Here is a 24,265-nt window from a genome sequence, read left to right as displayed (position 1 = left end):
TTAATTTTTAAGAAATCATTTTCTCTTACGTAATTAGTATTTTTCTCATTCGTTTTTCTAATGTACAATACTCTACCTTGTTAGTTAAGTATTTTCAAAGACATTTTGAAGTTTCCTGGTAGCCTTGAGGGTCTGATTTAGTGAGGATATATTGGTTTTGAGTCAATAGGAAAAAAATATTTCTCTCTTCTTCTTACTAAGACACATAAGCCAAGTTTTTTATTTAATTCATTGATCACTTTTTGTGTAGTTACAGCTAGCAGGATGATCCAGGCATTAGGTGAGTTCAGCCAAGGCAGGAATGTCCTAGCAAGGAAACCAAGCTTGGTGGCCCCAGTGGTGACCAGAAAGTGGGTTGCGTGGATGGGTGGCATGGCCACTCACCTTTGCTCCAAATGAAATCAGTCCTGCTGCACAATTAGCCCAATCTCATCCACAAAATAAGTTTTCTTGGTAAGGCATTCTCAAACATCAGAGCACTGTGTCACAGCCAGTATATTGGGATGACTGGGATTTTACTCTGGCATAATACAGTACACTCCAGACACCAAGCCCTTGGCATTTAAGTGTTTGAAGGGGAAAAAAAAAAAAGGAAAACGTTTGCTAAATTTCCTTTAGCATAAAATCTCTATTCTCAGGTGATTAATGGTTGCTTTGGAGAGCAGAGGCTGTTTTGAGTTTCATTTGATGACTGGAAGTATTAATCTGCAGGCGCTGGTGGTAACAGTGCTTGTGCCTGCTGTGTGCCAATGAGTGCTCTTGGGTTAGCAGCTTGAATTATAAAAGCTTCATTCTGTACAAAACAGTGGCCTCCTTTTTAACCTTGACTCAGTGCAGCTTCAAAACATTTTTCCTATGCCTCCTGTCATCAGACTTAGAAGTATCACATGACTGAAATACTACAGAATTTCAGAAAACATATTGATCCCGTAGGGAAAAGTTTAAATTAAAGAGTGTTTTGTGTATGTCAGAGAAAGCAAGTAAAGCAAGGGAATTCATTCCTGATGTAACTCTGCTGAAACTGCCTGCAATACACAGAGAAATGTTTATGCCCTTATTTTTTCCATTTAAATTAGGTACATCAGGGAAAAAAAAAATTAATATTAATGCTTGTAGTGCTGCAAAACTGGAGCCCTGCAGAGCAAATAAATTCTCTTCAATGAAAGATTTCAGAACTTTAAACTTTTGGCTTACTCAAAATCAGGATTTTTTTTTAAATATTCATAAAATTTATTTTTTACTCTTTATAGCTTTATGAAGTCCTCAAAATTGCTTAATTTTTTATTTGCAAGACTCCTCATGATAGGGTAAATAAAAAAATACATGAAGAATTAGAAATTTTACTTCTGTTCTTGGCAAAATAATATGTATTATCCTCATCATATGTATTTATCTGGTTTTCTTCATACTGAATGTGGCGAGCAGAACTATTTTATGAAGCCTGATGTCTTTAAGTTTATTCCCTTATAGAAACTGTTCTCCTTAAGCCTGGATATTCTACTCCTTCAGTTTCCTTTCTGGCTACAACCAGTGGCTAGAAACTCAGAGAAAAATCCAAGCAGACACCACCTATAATTCTGTCAGGGAAGGTATCAGGGTGTTCTCCCGTGGAATCAGCAGACCAATATTTGCTGTGTGGTTAGGCTGCAGAATAGGTAGGTGAATGAATACCAGAGAATTACTGTATTCATTCCCAGATGAATGTATATCCACATGCCAGCCCAATTTTCAAGAATAAATTCATTCTGAGAAGAAACACTACCCCGACTTTCAAATGAATCAGATATGCCATTCACTCACAAACTTATTTCCTTACTTATTTCCCCACAGACTTATTACCCCAGAGTTACAAAGCAAATATTGTTGTATATTCTCAACAGAATTTGGAAAGGAAAAGTATCTTATTTAGTGTTCAAAGGTGTTAGGATAATATCCAAAGAAAGAGAAGCCTTTTGATTCTTACTTGTCATTAATCCAGTGCATGTCACAGGGCCTTTGTTTAAAGTCAGCATACCGGGTTTTCTTCTGTATTGGTACATAGAAAGTTTCATGTCCCACTCTAAATTAGTGAAATGCACTGTTACATGTAAAAACTCCTCTTTTACAGCAGGAAAAAAGACACTTTCAATAAGTTTCATCTTCAAGCTACTGGTTGTGCTATAAAACCTTTGAAGCTTCACAGACACTGAGAAGACATTTTTGATTCACTGCTTTCAAAAGAAACTGACAGTAACAATAGCTGAGTAAGGGGGATGAAAATGCCATAAACTCAATACAAATTAAGAGAAATTAAATTGTCACACACCAGAAAACATATGAAAAGCATAGCAATGCAGAAATATATTTAATTTCCAAATAATAGAAAACATCAGTACCCTTAGGGCTCTATCTCTCCATAAATTTGACCACATCAGTACTGATTTTCTTCCAGAAATAGACCAAACAAGTAAGAAAAGGGGACCAAGACATATCTGCCCAACCTGATCTCCACCCAGTCATTGTCATCTTCAACCTGATGCCTTCCAGAGGTCTTAGTGGAAAGGGAGGGGTCAAAGGCAGGTGGCTGCAAATTGCTTTCAGGAAAAGAAGAGCAAATACAGTCTGAAAGTGTCTTAAGCATATTTAAGAAGAATTTAGTAATGTATGTGATTATCAGGAGGTTAGGAGAGAAGCTTGAATTCAATTATGGAAAAAGACATAAAATGGCTATAAAAGAGCTATAAAAGGATGAGGTAGGGTGAATTTAAAATCAACCAAACTGGGTAGAGTAGAAATCTGAACATAAACACCCCAGTTTCCACCTGACTGGGACATTGGGAAGGTAAAACAAACCCCTTTGAAAAGTGATTCAAAAGTGCAGTCACACCAATTTGCTTGGAGAGGAAGAAGTTCAGGTCTGGTGTCTGATGTTAACCTGGGTCCGCATCATCTGAGAATTGTGCTGAGCAAGTCCACAGGCAGTTCAAGAGCATGTGGGCTTGGGCACTCTTCCCATGAGACTGGCAGAAGCTGAAGACTGCTCCAAGGTCTTGTGACAGATGTCCAGCTAGGTCTAGGTAGGCTTGTGCAGTAGCAGGTGGATTGGGCTGGCATTCAGACTGTCCCCTGTGTCCCTCCATGAGCTACTACGTCCTTGGTTGTCTTTTTCATCTTCAGAGTGCAGACACTTGGATACCCACCCCATGTTTGTGGTTAGGCAGGGTCTAAACAGAACTTCTTAGCTATATTTAATACCAAGCTGTTAGACACTCAGAAAGGTGCTGTTGGCAGAGGTGTACTGGATGCAGGAACAGGATGGTTTCCACCTGAATGCCTGCCTGAAATTCGCTGAAGGTTATGTGGCTGTTTTCCTGCACCTGAGACAGTAATTTACTTTTTCCCTGAGTATGATCTCACCATGCAGTCAGAACTCATAATGCCTGCATGCTGTTTTACAGTGCTATAAATGAGATAGTGATGCTGAAGACATGCATTTCTTTTGTCATTGTGAACCCTATGCATAATATCACCTATAGAAATATTTTTCCAATTATATGAACCTTGCTAACACATTGTGATTTTAATGCTGCTTTCATGATACAGAGGAGAAAATTAAACAACAAAAGACAACTCCCACTGAGAAGTCAGGTAAGAATAAGTGGTTCTCTCCTGATTTGTGGAGGTGGATGGGGGGTATTAAACACCATTCAGCACTCATCTAGTGTAGTTCATTTGCATTGCAATATTTTTTTATAGTATTTTAAAATATGTAACTGATAACAAAGCAAAACCAACAGAGTGGTAATTTCAGCTTCTGTTCCATAAAGAATTTTCTTTCCAATGACGAAGACAGGTGAAGGCCCTTCAGCTCCTTAGCTGCTTATTAGCCAGAGCTGAAATGAAATGAAGTGCATCTATAAATCAGACCTCTGAAAGGATCCCAAATATCAGGACAAATTACCAGATGGATTAGGACTTTGGATCAGTCTTATGGAAAAAATGTTTTTGGGACTAAACTCTAAATCTTTGGGTCTTATCTGTGATTAAGACCTTATAGTTTTTTTTAATATAATGCTGACAGTAAAAATAAAAAAAACAAAACAAGTAATAATGAATGTTCTAGAAGCTGTGAAGAGTCAGCCAAGGAATTAGAACATTCTCATCATCACTGGCAGTCAACACCAAACTGTCTAAACTTTAGGCATTCAAATTCTGTGCATCCTTGCACAAGTAGAGGGAGCTAAGAACAAGTGAGAACTGAGTCCAATAAAATACTTGAATGCTAAAAATAAAGGGGGAGAAAAGAGCATATTTTCTCTTCTTTCTGTATCTAACTTTTACAATTTAACCTCTTTTGTCTTCTGCAGCCCAAGCAAAGCCAGCAAGTATGTGATTCTTACCTTAATCTGAAAAATTCCTGTAAAATTGTTGGATTTATGTGTCTTTTTTCACATTTACATAAAGAAACATGCCCTTAGCAATTTCTAGTTTCGTTTGAAATTATAATGTCTTTATCTCCACGTCTTCCATTCCTTTCATTTAACATACTGTCTTGTAGTTGATATTTAAAAGTCCATTCTGCATAACCAGTTGCTTCAGTGCAGGAGCCAACTCATACTACTTTTCCAGTATCAAATGTCCCAAAACCAAAAATTTGTATAGCAGTTACAAGCTTTTTAAAAAACACTATTCAAAATTACCCAGGTTGGATAAATGTGCCTGCTAAGTTAAAAAAAGAAAAACAGAAATTAATTTGATTGCATCCTGAATTCTTCTCAGTCAAAAAGAACTTAAGGAAGGGTCCATACCTTAACTTACCACACAGCCTAGTTATTAGTTTTCTATACCTTTCACAGAATGCAGATTAAACTACAATAATAATAATTAAAACTGTCAATTAATTCTCCAAATAATTTAATGATCAAAACAATTCCAGATATGGGAAATGAATCGCTCCTCACTGAACTAATTTTTCATTCATGCTTCATAAAAGTGTTTCCCATTTGAAATTCTGTATGATGTCTTCATCTCAGTATTTCTCAACTTGTCTCCCCACCTGAAATCATAGTTACTAGGAGTTCAATTATTCATCTGAGTAGCAGAAAAGCTGAGGCATATTGCCCTTTTTTCAGAGGCCATTCATATTTTCAACACTTTCCACTTTACAGCATGCTTTTGGGTCCTCATTTCTCAAATGAAAAGTGATGCACAGTTCTTGAGCTGTGGGAAACATCTCCTGGAAACAAGGCCAGCAGAGCTGTCCATTGATTCCACAGACCTAAAATGTATTTTGGCCCCAGTTTCCATTGCATGTCTGCTGCTGTGCTATGAGATCAGTGGGGTGGTTTTTTTCCTAAGTCTTTCTAAGACTTTTGTTTGCTAGACCTATTTGGGAAAAAAAAAAAAAAAAAAAAAAAAGAAAGCTTCTTAAACTTTTCTATTTCCATCAACATAACATAAATTATAATTTTTTCAATAATATTTATGAAGTAGAAGATGAAGTAGAAGGATGGGGGATGGATAGGGAAGCAGGCATGTGGAGATGAGATGCATTTTCCACATCTAAATATAATTTATTCATATGTTAATAGTATGTGTCCAAGACTTTGGGAATTCAGCTCAAGTAAATCTGAATCAAGAAGAAAGGATGAGTGGTGGTTGCTGAGTTTACTCTGCACACTCCTTTCCAATAATAAAAATTGAAAATAGATAACAATTACATTGAAAAAATTATAGGAGACCCTACTAAACTTAATTCTTCCTTAAGACACATGCATGACTCTTAGTGGCATTAATAGTAGCTATATTTGTGAAGCTATGTGCAGTACTAATGAACTTTGTTATTTTGTGGCAGATCCCTCAGTGGATAATCTTTTAATAACCATAAGCCATTTGTGGGTTTCTTTTTCAAAATAACAGCATGGAACAAGAGAAATAAAATGTTTAATAATGAAAAACATACATGAAATCCTTCTTATTAAAAAAAAAAAAAAATAAAACCACAAAGAGAAACAATCACAAGTGCAAAATATAATTTAGAAACATTATGGCAATTTTATTATGCTGTTGTTTTTTGTCTAGAGCATGAAGCAGTCAGACCTGAAAAAGACGTTCCCCTTACAAAACCAGGTAAGCACTCCTGCATTTTATTTTGCATATTTATTTTGAAAATGTTATTTAAAGAAGTAGTGAAATACAATTGCATATGACAAATGCCAAAACCATGGCCCTGTGATCTATTTTGATGTATAGAATGGCCCTGACATGCCCTACCAAAAACTAAATAGCACAGTACATACTTGTAATGCTAGTCATCATTTTAAGATATAGATATATGTATATATATCTTTGATATATATCAAAGGTCAAATTTCTGCTTCTGTAATTCCATTGATGTCAAAGGCATATGCCAGCAAATAATTTGAACTGCTTTCTGAAACTGCCATCTTTAAATATCTCCATTTTGCTAATAATTTGTGGGGATCTGCCTTTTATTTGGATTTCACAAAATTGTTAGACCCCCAGGATGAGCTATGCTGCAATTTTCATCGATCACAGATATCATATGATAACTTATTCAGGTCTTGATCTGTCCCTATCCATCATCTGTGGTAAATGTCTCTGATATCATAGCTCATGCACAGTCTCATTTGTACAAGACAGAGCAAAATTGATGCTGGTATAGGAAGGAGCATTGTTCAGCTTCACTCTGGACTATCATCATGGGTTTAAAAATGGCTGTTCCATGCTTCTTCATGAAAGGAAATAAGTGAAGAATTAAAATTTTTATCATTAATATCAGTCATCCTTAATCCTAGCAAAACAATTACAGTCTGTAAATGAGAACACCCTTACTACTATCATTCATTATTAGATTGTTATTAATTACTGTGAGATTAGTAAAAATATGTTTTGATACACAGAAACACATAGAACAAATGAAGTCATTCTCTGCCATAATATTATGCTGAACCTGATTGCTTTGACCATTTTTCTTTCCTCTTTTTGCTTCCCAGTCAAACCAAAAAACACTGCAAGTATGTGTAATGACTTATTTCTTATGGAATAGAAAACTTCTTTTCAGATGCATGTTCTCTCAATTTGCATTGTTGCAGTTTTGTCATGTTAGATAATGCTATTTTCTTGCTTATACTACAGATAATATTACTGTTACTTACAGTAATCTGCTTACTAACAGCCAAACACAACAAAATCAAGCATGTTTATAGTGCAATACTGTGAAGCTGGAAGATTCAAACTCTGCAATTTTTACTCCCTAGAAAATAATGTAAATTACACTGGTAGAAAAACTGATATTCTGCTGATTTTAGATGAATGTAGATGTATAATTTATATTTATGCAAATATATTTATTGAAAATAAGAAAATAGCATGTAGCATAACTGAATAAGACAACCTTTTCCTTACTTCTTTTCCCATTTGGAAATTACTTACATCATTAATTCACTGAGCACATTGTTGGCCTTGCTCCCATAAAAGCTTTTTTAAATAAAATACCTTAAATTAAAGAAGAGAAAGCAATATTTCCAATTTAGATTATTTTTAAGGAGGATTCAAAGGGAATTTGCCATATTGCAAAAACTTCCACTGAAGTCATGGGATGTACTTTTTGAGGTCATTTTTGGAAGGCTCCTGAACAGATGAAGAGTTCTGTGCTTATTGTGGCGAGTCATTATACATTACATACTGCAAAGCATGGTCAGACAAGAATCAGGACAGTGTTTGTACTGCATGCTTTGAATTGTGAAAGTGCTGATGTATGGACTTTCACAGATGAATTAGTTGTTGCCTCTTTACCACGGGGTCTGTGTTTTCCTTTTGGTGCTGTGCCTTGCACATCAAGACCAAACCATGTTTATTTTGATGGGAAGTAAGATGACGACAAGGCAAAGCAAACTGATTCACTTCAACTTCCTGGACCAGTCATCTGTGCTAGGTGTTTAAAGTAAGAGAGGATGAATACCTGCTCTTAAACACCTGTAGGAAACAGTGTTACTCTGAACCCCAGATGTAAAGCCAAAGTGTGAGCACAAGGCATCTGCAATGTGCCTACCCTGAAGGATCTCTTTCAGCCCTGAACTGCAGCATTCCATTTTCAAGTTATTATTGAAACATTATTACTACCTGTGAAGCTGTCCATGGGCCTATTTCCATTTTTGCCAGTATTTCAAGAAAATTTTTTTCTATTTAATTCTGTTATTCACTTTTTTTTCAGTCTTGTTTTCACTGAATCTATTCACTGACATGTAATGTCTTCTGCAGTGATTTATCTGAGAGACCCAGTAATGGCACTCACTTCTGTCAGAGGTTCATCACAGATTTAAGTGACATATTCCTTATGCTTTCATCACAAAAGTCACTGTCTACAATGCTTTTTCATCAAAAGCTATATTACCCTGCTATATTGTGAATATAAGGAGTAGCCAGGATATTTTCCCTTGATCTTTGCAGAGGGATGTTTGTACCACATTCTTGAGCTTATATTCTGCTGCTTTAAATGATTATAAAGGTTAACAGTGCCTTTAGAAAAATGGAAAAATAAATAGGAAAAAGAAGGAAAAACTGTAACAAGCAGACCTATGGTCATTTACAAAAGTTATTCTCTGTACACTGTTGTTTTTTGAGCAAACCATCCTTGAATATATCTTGCTTAAGATTTTAAGCACCAGAGCTATCTATTTTAAATTGATTTTCTACACTTCAAGGAGAACACTTAGTTGGATCACTGCCTTCTTTATTTATAAAGGTCTATATAGCTTTGCTTCGTGTATTTCTTAGCCAGGTGTACAGCGTACTTACCATAACATGAACGTAGCTATCGTGTAATTCAGTATGAGATGCAGTAATGGACACAAAATACCCACTGATTTTGGAGCTCAGGTCCAGTGGGAATGTAAAATAAATTAATATATTTATCCTCATCTGAATTCATTCACACACTGTATCTTGCTCAGTCTTACTGTAAAAGCAAATGTGGTTGAAGTAGGTTAAGAAATTGGATCATTAGGGAATGCAGGTATAAACAGAAAGACAAGGCTGAGTTTAAAAACTACCCAAATTAAGGACACATACAATTTCATAGTATTAACTTGCTACCATGGTCTAACCTGGAAGGCAAGTATACACCACATAGCCACTCACTGAATTTTAAAAGCAATTATTAAATCATCTTCTTTTTCACTATTTCTGTCTTAGTGTACGGGAGGGTCTTTGGCAGCCATTGACTGTACATCAAACGTGAATGCATAATGAAACAGAATTTACTCCCTGCATACTGAATAAAGACTCACAGATTGTTTGGCATTACCTTGAACAGAAAACAAAGCTGGTGGCAGATCTTACACATGAAGGAACGCCAAACTGTGGTTTGCAGTCAAGAGGAGGAAGATGTAGGCTTGATACTTTAAATAAAGACCCTAGGAACTGGCAAATTATATTCCCACTTAGGTTTATCATGAAAGCCCCATAATAGGGGTAATATGTTACCCAGTGCTCTCAGAGTTAGTGGAAGTTTGTTGATGCAATGAGAAAAGGGAATGGCCCTTACATTTCATGCAAGAGAGAATGAGCCCAACTGCCCTTCAGGTCATCAGTCTTCCAGTACCTGACTGTCTAAGGAAATCAAGTAATCCTAAATTATGGTACATGCACATAACCAGGCCCATCCTCATCCCTCGGAGACACATTCCCTCCATTAAGAAGTGAGAGCATGAAACTCTTTCCTAGATTTAGTACTCCAGAGAAAATCTTAGGTTTTTTCTTCTGAAAATGGGAAAATCTGTTAATTATTCCATGGGTCACAATGCAGAAATGTGTCGTTTTTCAGAAGCTATGAGCAAGATCAAAAGCAAAAAGGTAAATATTAAAGGACTTTAGCGTGTCAGCATTTAATAGCAGCAAAACTGGCCTTTGTTGAATGCCTGTGGTGCCTAACCATTGAGCACTGACATTTACAGGTCTCCTTATGGGCCAAGACTTGAGTAAAAGTTTCCTGGGATGTGTTAGGGAAAATGATGCTTAATTACTCAGCCTTCCTGTTGAAAAAGCATTGACTGAAACACTTTCACCTTGGTGTGAGCTTGTGTTCATCTGAAGCCAAAACTCAGCAGGAAGAAAGTACAGAGATAACTCAGTCAAAGGAATACCCTTACACCTTTGTGTTCTTATTCCTTTTTTGTCCTGCTCTAAGTTCTAAGAAAAGAGGCTTTGCTTGGGTAGCAAGGTCATTATTTTTCTTTCAAACTGTATTCTTACATAAAACTGGGACTAATGAAGTAGTGATGGGTAAAAAGTTCTTGGGTTCAAAATGACAATGTAATTAATTTCTTTGATTTAAAATGAGTGATGATGATTTGCACCAAAGAATTTCTATCCATTGGATCGACCAATTTTCATCAATTATTTTGGGTATTATATTAGCATGGGAATATACACTTCTCTTGTGCTAGGTGGTGTGGAAATATGTAGTCAAAATCTCTCAAGAGATTTAATTCTTAAAAGGCAAACTGCTAGTGTGGGAGAAACACTTAGGGGTCAATGCCAGCTATTCAAGGTCAGGGCCAGTCTTTGGCTGGGAGGTGTAGACAATAAGAGAGGTAACAATTAAACTGAATACATTTTTTGGAAAATAGCACAGAGAGCTATAACCTTGAAGACACACTTAAAAATAAGTCTGTTTAAATATTTGCTTGCTGGAAAGCTTTGATTAACACAGTGTTTGCATTTGCAGGAATCATTGCATGCTGGATTATAGCACTTCAAAGAGTGAGACTCTTAGCTTTCAGTGTGAAATTCTACATACATGCCCATTGTTAAGGCACATTTGTTTGTAAATTAATACCCTGCAGAAAAGTTGCAGATGAAAGAGAAGATCTGTTTAAATGGTTGCTTGCCTTGAAAAAACATGGTACTGAAATTCTTGTTCTTTTGCTTCCCTTTCCCGCCCCCTTTCTCTTCATTATTGGTTATTTTCCTGGAGAGCCAACAGCTGAAATCCCAACATCAGGTAAATATTACATTTTTCTAGTATGCCTCGTGGAAAGAACTAATGAACATAGCAGTGTTGATTAATGCATGTTGCTCATCAGCAAGGAACAGGGATAATGTAAAGCAGCATGTGTGAGTGGCAGCATTGCAGCTACACAGGTCCCTGCCATAGGCTCCTCTTTTCATCTGATTATGTGATTTTCACCATTCACCTGCTGCAGCATATTTTGGTGAGCTAGACACATGTGATCCTCACTGAAAGAGCTGGTGTGAATCAGGTGGCACAGTCACCAGAGGACGCTGAAGAAAGCTTTATTACCACTGGTTGGACAATGCAAAGTGCAAATGAACCTTTTGAAGGCAGCCAGCAATTTTTCTGCTGTAGTCAACAGGGAATACTGAAATGGTCTCAGGTGCCTGAAGTGATATACTTTGCTTAATTTCAATCTGCCTTGTTGAATGGAGTCACAGACCAAATTTATTTGCAGCTGGGGAAAAAGGATGTGGGAAAGGAAACACCACATGCTCTAAGTGAATGTAGACTAAGAAAAACACCCTTCAATAAAATAAAACAAAACACAGTCTATTGCTGCAGAACTTCTGAATAGTCACATATGATAATTCTAAAAGTCCATCTAGTTCCACATCCTGTGAATTTTTGTATGTTTAATTTCAGATGTTTGAGTTCACTCTGGGAAAGAGCGCAAGAAGCTAGCAATAGGCAGAGTCCTTCCCTAGTGTATTTTAGCCACAAATAAATAGGTAAATCTGGCAGTAGTTAGGGAATTACAGAATTCAAATGATAAAGTCTTTATCAGGATTTTCTAAACTACTCTGCAACCAGAATTATTCAAACAATTTCTAGCTCTACACAAAGCCCAGAACTGCTACTGCCACTAAGTGTAGCAGGCAATGCTGCAATACTACAGACACTGTAAAGATGCCAGGAGAAACATTTACCCCAGTAATTCTTCCAGGGAAATTACCAGGGAGAGAATCTTTGTGCAATGTGATTATTGTAAAAGAGCCTTGCATATCTGATGCCTGTCACTTAATGTTATTTCTTTGCAAATCTTTCTAGCCACAAAAAAAATAAAGACAACTAAGGAAAAAGAAGGTAAGAATTTACTACATGTGTTCATATATATGTAGAAAATCACAATAAAAATACTATGAGATTGCAAATTTGCATATATTGTTGTTTGAGGCAACCTTTAAAATATCTGTGTTAATTATAAAAGAATTTTAGTTGAAAACTCTAGGTAAAATCTATTCAACAGCCAGTTTACCACACTTTAACTGTGCTACTTTTTCTTTGTAGAAAAACCAACTGAGAAGAAACAGCTGAAAGATGAAAAAACTAAAGGTAATAAAGGGATTAAAATCTCTGCAAACAGCAATAAAAATGCAAACATTCAGGTCTGGGGGCTTTTGTGGGATTAGAAAGAGGAGTATTTTAGTCTTTCTACATACATGCAAGTAAGCCAAAATGATGGAATCGTACATAAATCCCCAGTAATTGAATGTCTGGTGCCTCCTTTGCATATGGGTGTCAAGGATCCATCAGCACATCCAATCTGGCTGCAGCGGTGCCCTCCCTGTGACCCTCCCTGGCTGGCACAGCAGTGACCTGTGCAGCCCCCAGCTCCAGAGCCGAGGATTAGCAGTCCCCATTCAGTCTGCTCTTGTGCTCCCTACTGAGATAGTGCAAAGTTCATCTCCACAGCTTGTCTGATGCCTTAGGTCACCAGCTTCATGCTGTAAAATAACTGCACTGATAACGAGAAGCATTATTTTTCCTACACAAGACAGACTTTATGATCCCCCATATTCTGTCTAACCTCTTGTACATAGCACTGCCTTGGTTGTTTTCTCACAGTAATATGCAAATGGAGAAATGGTTTATGCTATACCTCTAAAGATAATTAATAGCAATAAATTACAGTATTTTATTAATTGATTGAAGACAAATATCTTCTCTACATTGGTTAAATGCAGTGACTTGTGTATAAAATTTGTATATTGAAATCCTGAACCTCAAATGAAAACAGCATCACTGGTATAAGTTCACTAAACTACTGTCTAGAAGAAGTTTGTTTATATTGTTTTGCTGGACAGAAAATTTATCTGTTTAAATTATTATTTGTTATTATTTTTCTGTTTAAATTATTCACTAGGAGAGCCAGGCTTAAAAAAAAAATCTGTTTTATAGAAATTCCTGGCTGAGATATGATCCCATGAAACAAATATTTCTTATTGAAATTTATTTCATTATTTTGACCTGAAACTGTTGATTAATTTATTATCTATGTTTTTTTAATGTGTTCCACCAGTAAAAGAAGATCCACGGCATCAAAACTTGACATCAGGTACATGATTTTCCTTTATTGTAAAGGATTCAGGCAAGTTCTGGTTTGTAGTTTGGTTTTGTTTGGTTTGTTTTGGGTATTTTGGTTTTTTTAAGGGAGATCACACTTACAATATTTTTGCATTTCTAATTCAAGTCTATGGGACAAGATGTGAGACAAGCCAGGCAAATCAAATCCATAAATCTTGTTCCTGTGAAGAATGAATTGCTGACGTGGTACTACTTTACCACCTTCCTAAATTTTTAAATGTATATTCATCTGATTACCTTATAAAACAAGAGGTCTGTAATTAATTTGGCAGCACAGTATTTAAAACAAATACTTTCTCCTCATAGAAGAATTATTATTTCCTATAACAAAGTCACACAGGGAGGAATGTGTTCAATTTGTTTTCTCTCACATTAATAAATATTGTCTTCCATCACAGTCTGCCCCAACTCCACTCCAGCAAAAATGGTGAATAAAGATGGGCATCTCAGGAGAAAATCTCCCTCCATTGTGTAATCAAGTTACTAGTTTACAGAGAAAGAAAATGCATATTCCAGATTCTTGACTCTAAGTTAAATTAATAGCTATGAATTCAAAGGAACTGCATTATTTCATGACAGACAAGGATCAAAGTCTTTAATCTCACCTGAGGTCTAACTGGCTTACACAAAAAATATGACATGTGAATATGTTTCCTCCTAATGCAACTTTGTAGTCTTAACCTAATGAGGAAAGTATTTCACTTCTAATAATCCAGATTATTTTGTTGTACATGCTTTTTTCACCTCTTTACTGTAAGCAGAATGATTTGGAGTCCTACATCCATGATACAAAAGGTGTAATATATGTGCAGTTATATGTATCTATTTATTTAGAAATATATATTTATCCATATGTAGAAACTTTAAACCATAGAATAAAAAAAAGGTACTTAAGTATATAAGTAGGTACTAAAAGGTACTTAAGTATAGAAGTGCAGAGAATCTGTTTTCAAGGAAGAGAAAATACAAATTAAGTTCTAAGATATAACTTGGATTTGTTATCACATGTATTATGCGAAAGTATTAACACACACGGCTCACTTTGTTTTATAAAGACAACTACATTTACATAAAAGAGCAGCTTGACTTTTTTTAATCTTGTTTTCTTTAATCAGGAACACAGAGGTATGGAGTCAGATATAGACTTTAATTCCCCTTGATTATTATGTTATCAACTGACAGATACAGAAGGTAGAATCCATGCTGTCAAAAATGTATTGCTATTTAATTAACACAGATTTTTTTATAGATCAGGAAGTGCTAATCATAATATATAACCAGTACAGTAGACTAAAGATTTTGCCATGAGAGAAAACAATTCTCCTATTCATCCAAATCCCAAATTTAGAGTAAAACAAGAATGTACTAAAAATTTTCTCTCCCTGGACTTTCTCCTGACCACCACCTTCCTACGAAGTTTATATCATTCAAAAACTGTGTTTCTGTGGCTTTCATTTACATTAATTATTATGATTGCTTAATTTAATTGTACGTTATCACTGGGTAATTATTCTTGACTGGATGTTTCTCAGATCATAAGCAGCTCTGTGCAAAATCAGTTCTTCATAACTGGTTTTGGAAACAAAACCTACAATGTAAGGGTTTTCAAAATATTCTTTGTCTGCTGAAAAGAATAATTAGCTTTCAGACAATGGATGAAAGGTATCCAGAAGAACATCATTGTTTTTATTTATTTGCTCATATTGAGAATTTTAAAATTTCGATCAAGTCCCAGGTCATGTGTACTTGAATTGGAACTTGAAAACTTTTGCCTATTCTGTATGCAGATAAAGCCAGTGGTTTTTTCCCAGTGCACTGAATACTAATATTTTTTTCTGATAAATGGAAATAGAAAAGGATTTACATATTCTGAACTAATGTAAAACTTTGAATACTAAATCTTCATTCAGCCTTCAAAGGCTGAATAGATTCCCATGTACTTAGATTTTACTCAGAAACCTTCAACCTTTCCCTCATATTAAAAAGCAGATTCATAGAAGAATAAGCAATTTCAAAATCTGTATATAGCTGCAATTTTAGCATGCTTCACATTTGAACAGAATTTTAAGCACTACTTTACCTTTCATAAATAATGGTGCTATGTGCAGTAGACGCTAAATTTCACTCTCCTGTAGATCTGCAAGCAACAAATAAATGTTTCCCTCTTCTTTTTCCTCTCCTAATTGCCGAAGCTGACACCTGTACTGAGACTGAAATTTGCCAACAGAAAAAAAAAACAAAAACGAGAAACAAAACAAAACAAAACAAACCCCCAAAACATTAAAAACAAACAAACAAAAAAAAACCCCAGGAATTCTGGGAACTCCATATTTACTTCCATCTTATAACAAATGTATTTGGAAGCACACAGAAGTAATTTTTTTGACTCTTGGAATGAAATTTAAGGAGTGTACACATTCAGTTCTCTAGTATTATCTACCATACTTTTTATATGAACAGCAGTACTTATACACGTTCTAGCTTGTTTTAAGGCTCATATCAGAGAAAGAAAATCTAAATAGATCAAAAGTTGATTATATTTATTCTCATTACCTTCCAACTGCCCTCTTGGATGAAAACTCTGGAACCAAAGCACATAGCATTTATAATAGCGTTAGTTGAAGGGGCTGACGTTTTTACTGCCCACAGATGTGCAAGTGTGGCAGAAATAAAGACAGGCTGTGTTGCAAGAGCATGAAAATGAGAATAAATGAAACTGATACTATTCTTATACATATTTTTTTTAAATTAAAGTGTGGATTATTCTCAAGGTCAAGTGAAGCCATACCACTCATAACTTCCTTGTAAATAGATGTGTCCTAAACAGAGTTACATAATTTGTGCATCTACCCTCATACATTATTAGAAGTTTGAAACTTTCTTTGATGTGGGAACTGTTATACCCACTGTTATGTTAAAGAACTTGTACTTCTGTGAAAACTGAAATTAACATTAAGCAGCGTTGGAACATTGCTTATATGAACATACTGTGCAAGAACTTTTGTGGAAGGAAAAGCTAGATTTTTCATCTACTTCTGCAATGACAGAGGTTCTCAAGTATTTTTTAGCATAAAGAGCAATCATTTCATTATATTATCAATATATGTTCAATGCCACATTAATCACCACATGAAAACCTCAAATACTGCAGGGAGTTAATTCATTATATGTCTTTTAAGCCTGTGGGAATTGGTTTATTATTGGGATTGTTTTAGCACTTTGCACTTTCTGTGTAGTAATATAATTTCCAAAGCAAAGATGATTTTTTTTAAAAAATAAAGCAGAAAGTTTTATTTGATGTGAGATTTGATATGGCAGCCACTTGGGAGACTATGAAGGAGATTTCATCAGTGCTAAAGGGATGTAAACTTGTCAGCAGGGCAATGTATGGGACTTTTCCCATATGTAAATATTTTGAAAGAGAGTAAGAGTATTTCATTTTTTCCTTGGTTCTGGAGCATTTGAAGACTTTAGAGTAAAATATTATCTTTTTCATTGTTCTGAAGTAGCAAGTTTTGTCAATTTCATTAAGCACAAACATTGTTAAAATTCTATAATATAGAAGCATTGAATGACTTTTTTAAATATTGCACAATAGTCAAAAGAGAAGGCAAGAACTTCATCTCTGCAGTGCAGGTATCTCTCATTTATAGACAGGTGATGAACCTGCAGATACTCTATTCTCTGCTCTCCTTGCCATCCAGCCTGTGTGTCTCAGATGTATGATGCTTCTGGTATACTCTCAGCAGTTTCTTCCAGAAATTCAGCTGCATAAAATTATACTGACTAGAATTTTCTCACCAGAATTCAGCAGTAATCACTAATATTTATGTTGTTGTTTTCTGGACATAACAAAATCTGCTGTTTGCATTAGAATACCATTAGAAGGAACTGACATTCTGAGAAGTTTCAGAATTTATTGTGAAAGATCTGTTCTTATTTATTCACAAGACCTGTGTCTGTGCAGGTTATTCTCATTAAGATTTTCTGGGGCATTCATCTCACTCCAGTACAAGAACTCAGCATGAGAGCAGGATGAAGTGTGCACTAAAGCTGCTTGCAGGAGAGCCCAGGTAGAATGTCCCCTATTCAGTGCATGTACAAGAATGTCTCAACATTTCATGTTGGTCAGAATTATAAGGACCAAGCCTGCATCTGCAGGCTTTCCAGCAACTTGTTAGTCATTCCATTACTATGAAGTCAACTCTAAATCAAATACTTAGAGACTAAATCTCATCAGGCTTGTCTAAATGAAGACATGAAGGAATACTTCCCAATTAGAAGATACATATTTTTAAAGAGCACAGTTAACCAAAACTAAGTGCTGGAGTGATCATTTATTAATAACTAAAGTGACCTTGATTTAATTTTGTTTAACCTACTGTGAAATTTTTACTGAGGCCACTTTAATTCTGAATGAGCATCTACACAACATTTTAAATGGACTAATTAATCTCTTTTTAATTTACCTTGAATTAATCTTGCTGATTGTTTCTATGTAGAAAAGACATCCAAGGGGGAAATTTCAGCCGTATTTTAGTAACTAGGTAAAATGAAAACTTTAGGATCTGTCCTGAAACTGATGAAATGTCATTGTAAAATTTCTGATAGATTGTTACAAGTTTTGAAACTCAAAATCTGTAAAGACACACAAAAAGGAGAACAAAATATCAGGTTTTATGTTAATAATGAGTTTATAAATAGCCTCTCAGCATGGTGACATTATAATTTAAATTATGAGGATTTTATTTAAATGCCTAAAGGTTTAAGTTTTATTTTTCAAAACAAAAAACTTCACAGTGGGAATCTACAGGCACTTTGTGTTCATGCCGTTTCTTCTACAGGAGATACTTCAACATCTATCCATAGGTCTAAATTAATCTTTTTTAGTTTTGGCTATATTTGGTAATTTAATTACCTTAATTTGAGTTTATTTGTTGTCTAGATTTGTTTACAATTGGGAATTCTGACATTGAATCTCAATCATCTTTGCCTTATGACAAGAGTTATTTGGAATCAGATTAAAGGCCACCTACCCAGAATGCAATCATAAGTTTTCACAGCTGTCAACACAGTGAAAAAAGAAGTGATGATTCAGTTTCGTTTAACAACTAAATTCAGTTTAGTGTAAAAACAAAATACTAGCTATATATTAATAACACTTAAACATTATTAACTATTGAGAGCTTTTGATTATTATGCAAACCTGAGCTATGCCACAACCATGAACATGCTATACAGATTCCATTGAGAGGCTCTTATTAAAATCTGTAAGAGATAAATCCTGAAGATCAATGAGCAGAATGAGTCCTTGCCAATCAAATCCCAGTTTAAAATACAAGGTCAGAGCCAAAACATTATTTTAGAAGATTCTGGTGTCCAAAGCAGTCTGTCAAAGAGGTTCCATAAAGCTTAAGGCTTATATAAGGCACTTACTGTGCAAGCACAGATTTTTTTGCATCCTACATCCCTGACTTTGAAAGAGGGCAAACTGCTGAAGTAGTGCTCAGTTCTTACAAAAACTTCCTTAGGCTCCAGAAACATGATTAACAATCCCTGTCTGCCAGAGACATGTTTTGAGTACAACCAAGACATCTCCATCAGGCCCTTGACAAAGTGCAGCTGTAGGTACTTTGCTTTGAAAATGATAGAGACAATGGTTGTTCCTTTATACCTTTGTAGTCATTGTGTAGTCTCTAAGGAGTTAGAATGATATTCTTTCAAAGCCCTCTTCAATAGAAAGACTCAGCTTTATAGGTCCTATTTTCCAGGGGGGCACTCGGGTCTCCAAGTTACAAAATAATGTAGGTGGAGTGCAAGCTGCTTGTTCCTCTCTGTTTTGCACAATTCCAGATCTGTTAATACAAGTCATTGGTATCAGAGGCATATAGACATCTATTTGACAGGTCTGTTTCTGTTTCAGAAACCTCTTTAAATAAAATTCTTCAAAATGGTTACCAGGTAAAATAATTGCAGACTGATCTTTATGCTTCCAGGCACACATAGTAATGCATTGAGATGGCTCATGTGCCTCATGCATATGCACAGCACCAGGTTTGACATCCAGAGAGCTCTGCAGTTTACAGCAGAGAGATATTTCCTGCTGTCATTGAATATCTGCCTTGTGAACATGACTTCAAATGTAGGTGCTGGTACTCAACCTAAACCTTGCTCAAAGTGCCTGAAGTCCACCCTAAGTCTTGGTCTACAAACATTATTAGACCCCTCTGACTACAATTGACAATGTGCCCCAGGACTTTGGAGTGGTTTTCTATGTCAAAAGAGGATGGAAAAAGTTATACCAGAGAATAAGGGAAAACTCATAGAGAGAAATCCCAGAAATAAAGGATATTTCAAAAAAAAATTTAATTGGAGGATAAGAAAAAGTTAAAAATGCTAAAAGGTAGTCAAAAGCTGTGTTTTTTTACAATTAACTCATTAATTTATTCCTTTTTATGTTAATCCCAAAATTTATTTGTCTACTAAATTATTAAAGAAACACTTATGTTTTCTATAAATGCAGGAGAGATTGCTGTAACTAAATATACAAGGGTTACAGCCTATGGGAAAAAAAAAAAAAACCTATGAAAAATGTATTATTTAGCACACTGGTTTAGGCCTAGTAGAGAGAGCCTGTTTTGCCTAAATTTGAAAAATGAATTCAATTAGTAATGTTATTTATGTCTGTTGAACAATGAATTCATTTTTTTCCCCTTAACTGGGTCAAAACATTTTTCTAAAACTAAACTAAATGGCTGCAAACACTTGTAAATATATATGAAATTTATTCCAAGATAAATGAAGAAATAATATATCTGTATCAGGCTCTGAATGATTTTACCACAAACAAAATACAAATGTCTAGTATCTTAGTGAACATTGTTATGTTCATTTTGCCCTTTAGTTTGACTGGCATTTCTTCTTAAATCACATTGCAATGAAGAGGAAAAAAGTACATATTATGTATTCCCATGACATGCTTTGTGGAAGTAAAGTTATATACAAAATGTAATTCTTCAGCAGCTTTCTGAGTCAGAGATTATTTATCTTTGTTTCAGATAAATGGCCATTTCTTCAAATCCTTCTTCAGCTTTAGGAAAGTAATTGCTGTCATATTTTTTTCATCAGCATAGGTTTTGTTTTTAAAAAATTATCAGCTGAAAGCAGACATCCTGATAATGGAGTGAGTTCATGTTTCCAGACTATCATCAGTATAGTGAAATCCAGTGGAAAAATCCTAATTATGTGATACAATTTTTTTACATTGTGTTATACAATTTTTTTAATCAGTGGCAGCAGATGTTGTGAAATATTTTAAGAAAGCAGGCTATTGAGTTCCTACAGCTTCTTCCTGTCTTTCCTTATTCCCAGAATTGTGCAAATTCAGGGTGAAGAAGACATTCTAATTTAGCTCGATTTTTCATTGTAAGTAGCACACAGGCACACATCTGATATTTTCTAATCTTAAGCACTTAGAAAAGAGCAGATTTGCTCCATGGTAAATCGGAAAGGAACTTCTCCAATGGGTTACTCATCCCTTCAGAATCTGAATTGCCTCCCTTTTATGCTTTATGTCACATTGCTAGAGCTAAATCCAGAAGGTAGAGCCTCAAGTGCCTGTTTTTAAGCAGGGTGAATTTGGTTCTACCAGGGTTTGCCAGCAGCTCAAGTTTATCAGAGAGTTCAACACTGACATTTCAAAAACTCTTTACTGGTGTTTATTGTCATAAAAGAAGTCTTGCTGTTCCCAGCAGAGGACGTCTCATTGAGGAAGACAAGTGTGTGAACATAATGCTAGACAAAATCCAAAAATCCCCAAACCTTTATTTAATAAGGATTTCAGTTAGAATGATAACTGAAATGAAGAAATCACTTGCATCATTCAAGCACTAGCATCCCTTTCCTTAGCTGCTTATCCACCTTATCATGTACTGTTTCCCTTCTCTCCCTTCTCCTCTCCTCCCGTTCTTTCTCTATCCCATGCCTTTACAGCAAAATAAATATATGGTATTAACTTCCTGTTACTTTGTATCCATTCTTACTAACATAAAAGGATTCCTGATTATTTATTCCTCCTTCTTTGGTTTTATCCTTTTTTGTGTATACAAATGTGTTTGTATGTAAAATTTAAACCAGGTGAATGACAGTTATTTAGAAGCAATGATTTTCTTGTGATACACTGAAATTACAGTGGTTGAATGTACTGGACATAGGAATAAGTTGACAATGTCATGTCAACGTGCCTAAATTTCATGACCAGCACACAGTGTGTCCTACCATGACACTGTCAGAATTGAATTGCTATTGCAAGAGAATCCAATTTAATTTTGCTGCCTACCAAAACCATTGTGGTCTCCTGTAATTACTATTGCACTGAGAAAAAAAAAATCAATAACTTCTGGTCTCTCTTATATATAATTTTTTTGAATGATTCATCCATTTGCTCCTATGTTTCAGTAATAAAACAAATCATGCCAGTACTGGACTCCTTTGAAAACTCAATGCTAGCAAAATTGTAAAGCCTGTGTGCTCTGATTATTGCTATGCTTTGTTGGAAGTGTCTGCATTGCCACATATGTGTTGCACTGTTACATCTTGCATGATTTTACTGTCTAACAAATAGAATTTTTTTAATGACTTCTGGGGGAATGTCACATCGAGGATGTTCACACATTTATCCATGAATTTCGTGGTTTGTATGCAGTGACCATAACATGGAACGTAACAATATTCCATAAATATACATTTATGGAATAATGCTTATTTATCCATTTAGCCTTCTTACTAGACAATGCAAGAGCCAGTTAACAAAATACATAATCTTTTCCTTAAATGGTTGTTAGATGTAATCTACCACACACAAGCTAAAAGACAGAAATAATAAGTTTCACCTTCTGTTGCAGAACTGATTTTCTCAGAATAAAGATCACATTCATTGGGCTTGGTTGCTTTGTTTCAAAAAGAGCACTGACTTTGACAAGTGACAGATATAACTGTTCTTAACCAGTTCTAGTCCTTTAATCTTACATATATTTTTACTGTGGTGATATTTTCACATCTAATGATATTAACTATAATGAGCGTGCCCTCTTAGTGCTATTGATTTGACACATTTCCATCATATTTTATACTAAGAAAGTGTTATTAGGGACACGTACTACTGACTTTGTACTGATATTATTTTTTTTCTACGTTAAAACACTGATAAAGGCTGATTTCTTTTGTGTATTCAGCAAAATCTGGGGGCAAATTGGGACTGCAGACACTCACATGGAGCAATCTTCTGGGTGGTCTTTTTCTCACTGTTGAGAATTATTTGTGAGAAAAGGCCTATTAATTCTTGCAAAATATATGTATTTTACCTTCTCCAGACCTTGCTGGTGAAGTCCCCCAATGCCTGAAAAAGAACTGTTAAGGTGAATCCGAATTCTCATGGCTGTAATAACAATGTTATTGCTAGTGTTTAATTCTGCTACTCAAACATCTTTAGCCCTTTTTCTTTTAATAACTTATTATCTGACAGACCCCTTGATAAAACAAGATATGAGAACTTGGATGGTCTTTGCAAAGACATGCAATTAATTGCATTGCAACACAGACACTTTGAAAGTAGCTTTGAGAGTTACTTTCCAAACATTCTTCATCTTCTTTTGTTACTCAAGACACAAAATAAGACACAAAGGAAGTGTCTTCATGGCATAATTGCTCTATTTTCCCTGTCTATGCATTGTCTATACAATGCTAGAAAAATGTCATTTGAAGAGGATGTTTTTAGATATATGGAATTGACTTAAAGTGGTGGTGGTATTTGTTGTTTATTTGTAATGGACATATAAATCTTTTGTCCTTTTTCCCATCCTTCCCACTAAGAATTGTGATTTCTGAGAATGAGAGTAGTATGACTGTACTGCATAAAGAGTACATAAAGAAACATGAAGAGACTGTACAGTGTAAGAAAGGAATTGAAAATAATTTACTGAAAAAGAAATAATTTAATTTTTGACCCAAGCATGTTGTTTTGAATAGCAAGTATCTATGGGCCATGTTGTGAACTTAAAAAAAACAGTATGTGGTCTCATGCAGAGACCCTCAGCCTTCAACTTTTCTATTGAAGAAATAAGATGTAATTAAATGACAGTTGCGCAGGGCCACTAAGCACAAGGACTTACATTCTTCTTTTTAGCAAGTGTGAAGGCAAAAATTTGTGATATTTATGAAAGATTCCACATGATTTCCCTTCCCCATCTGCCCCGTGCTTTGTCTGGTCACTTTGTCATAATGTAATGTCACTGAAACATTACATGACAGGGCAGAAATTGACAGGAAGAGAGGAGCAAGGGAGGAAGTACTTGCTTCGATTCCTGATGCTTTAGCAAGTGAAAAGATCTTTGGCTACCAAATTGTCGGACAGAATTTTTTTGCTGTTGTGTGGTTGTTTTAATTGCTGAAATTTGTTTGCACTTCATGTGCATTCCTGAGCAGCAGTCACAAGTAAATGAGTGTAGTTGTTAAAATTTTCTTTTATTTGTAATTGCTTACCAAATAGTAGTTTCTTATGCTATGATTGTCTGAATTTTTGTGGTTTTTGAATTGCTGTTTCTACTAAGACAGCCTCTAAGTGAAGAAATTGGATTCAAACTGGAAAACATTTGTCACACATTCCTTGTAATTTTCCTTTAATAACCAAACTGTTATTGCTAAGAGTTTTCTTTTTAACAAATATTCAGTTTGGTGACTTGTATTAAAAACATAACATATAAAACATATAAGCTATTTGAGGCTTATAAAAAGAAGACTTAGTCATTGTAATACATAAATGGGAACACCTTGATATTCTTTAGGATTATTAAATTTTATTATAGGATGCTTTCTTCCTTTCTG

The 24,265-nt window shown here is 35.1% G+C and overlaps 1 protein-coding gene across 32 annotated transcripts in view; it reads left to right on the top strand.

Annotated features, from left to right (window-relative positions):
* The window catches only part of TRDN (triadin), a 232,834-nt gene that overhangs the window by 195,418 nt on the left and 13,151 nt on the right, over positions 1-24,265 (top strand). For 22 of the 32 annotated variants that reach the window (XM_086876943.1, XM_086876924.1, XM_086876938.1 and 19 more), the window contains 8 exons: positions 3,583-3,627; positions 4,347-4,364; positions 6,061-6,108; positions 6,996-7,016; positions 10,979-11,005; positions 12,068-12,103; positions 12,308-12,352; positions 13,320-13,355. In XM_086876943.1, the coding sequence (XP_086733069.1) occupies positions 3,583-3,627; positions 4,347-4,364; positions 6,061-6,108; positions 6,996-7,016; positions 10,979-11,005; positions 12,068-12,103; positions 12,308-12,352; positions 13,320-13,355 (276 nt within the window). The remainder of the gene's footprint in view (positions 1-3,582; positions 3,628-4,346; positions 4,365-6,060; positions 6,109-6,995; positions 7,017-10,978; positions 11,006-12,067; positions 12,104-12,307; positions 12,353-13,319; positions 13,356-24,265) is intronic. The other 10 variants (XM_086876945.1, XM_086876927.1, XM_086876951.1 and 7 more) reach the window with 3 other exon arrangements.

This window comes from Cyanistes caeruleus, chromosome 2 (assembly GCF_971803275.1).
Source record: "Cyanistes caeruleus chromosome 2, bCyaCae1.hap1.1, whole genome shotgun sequence".
NCBI classification, from domain to species: Eukaryota; Metazoa; Chordata; class Aves; order Passeriformes; family Paridae; genus Cyanistes; species Cyanistes caeruleus.
Note: the sequence above shows the minus strand (reverse complement) of the source record. Positions and strands in the feature narration are given on the sequence as shown.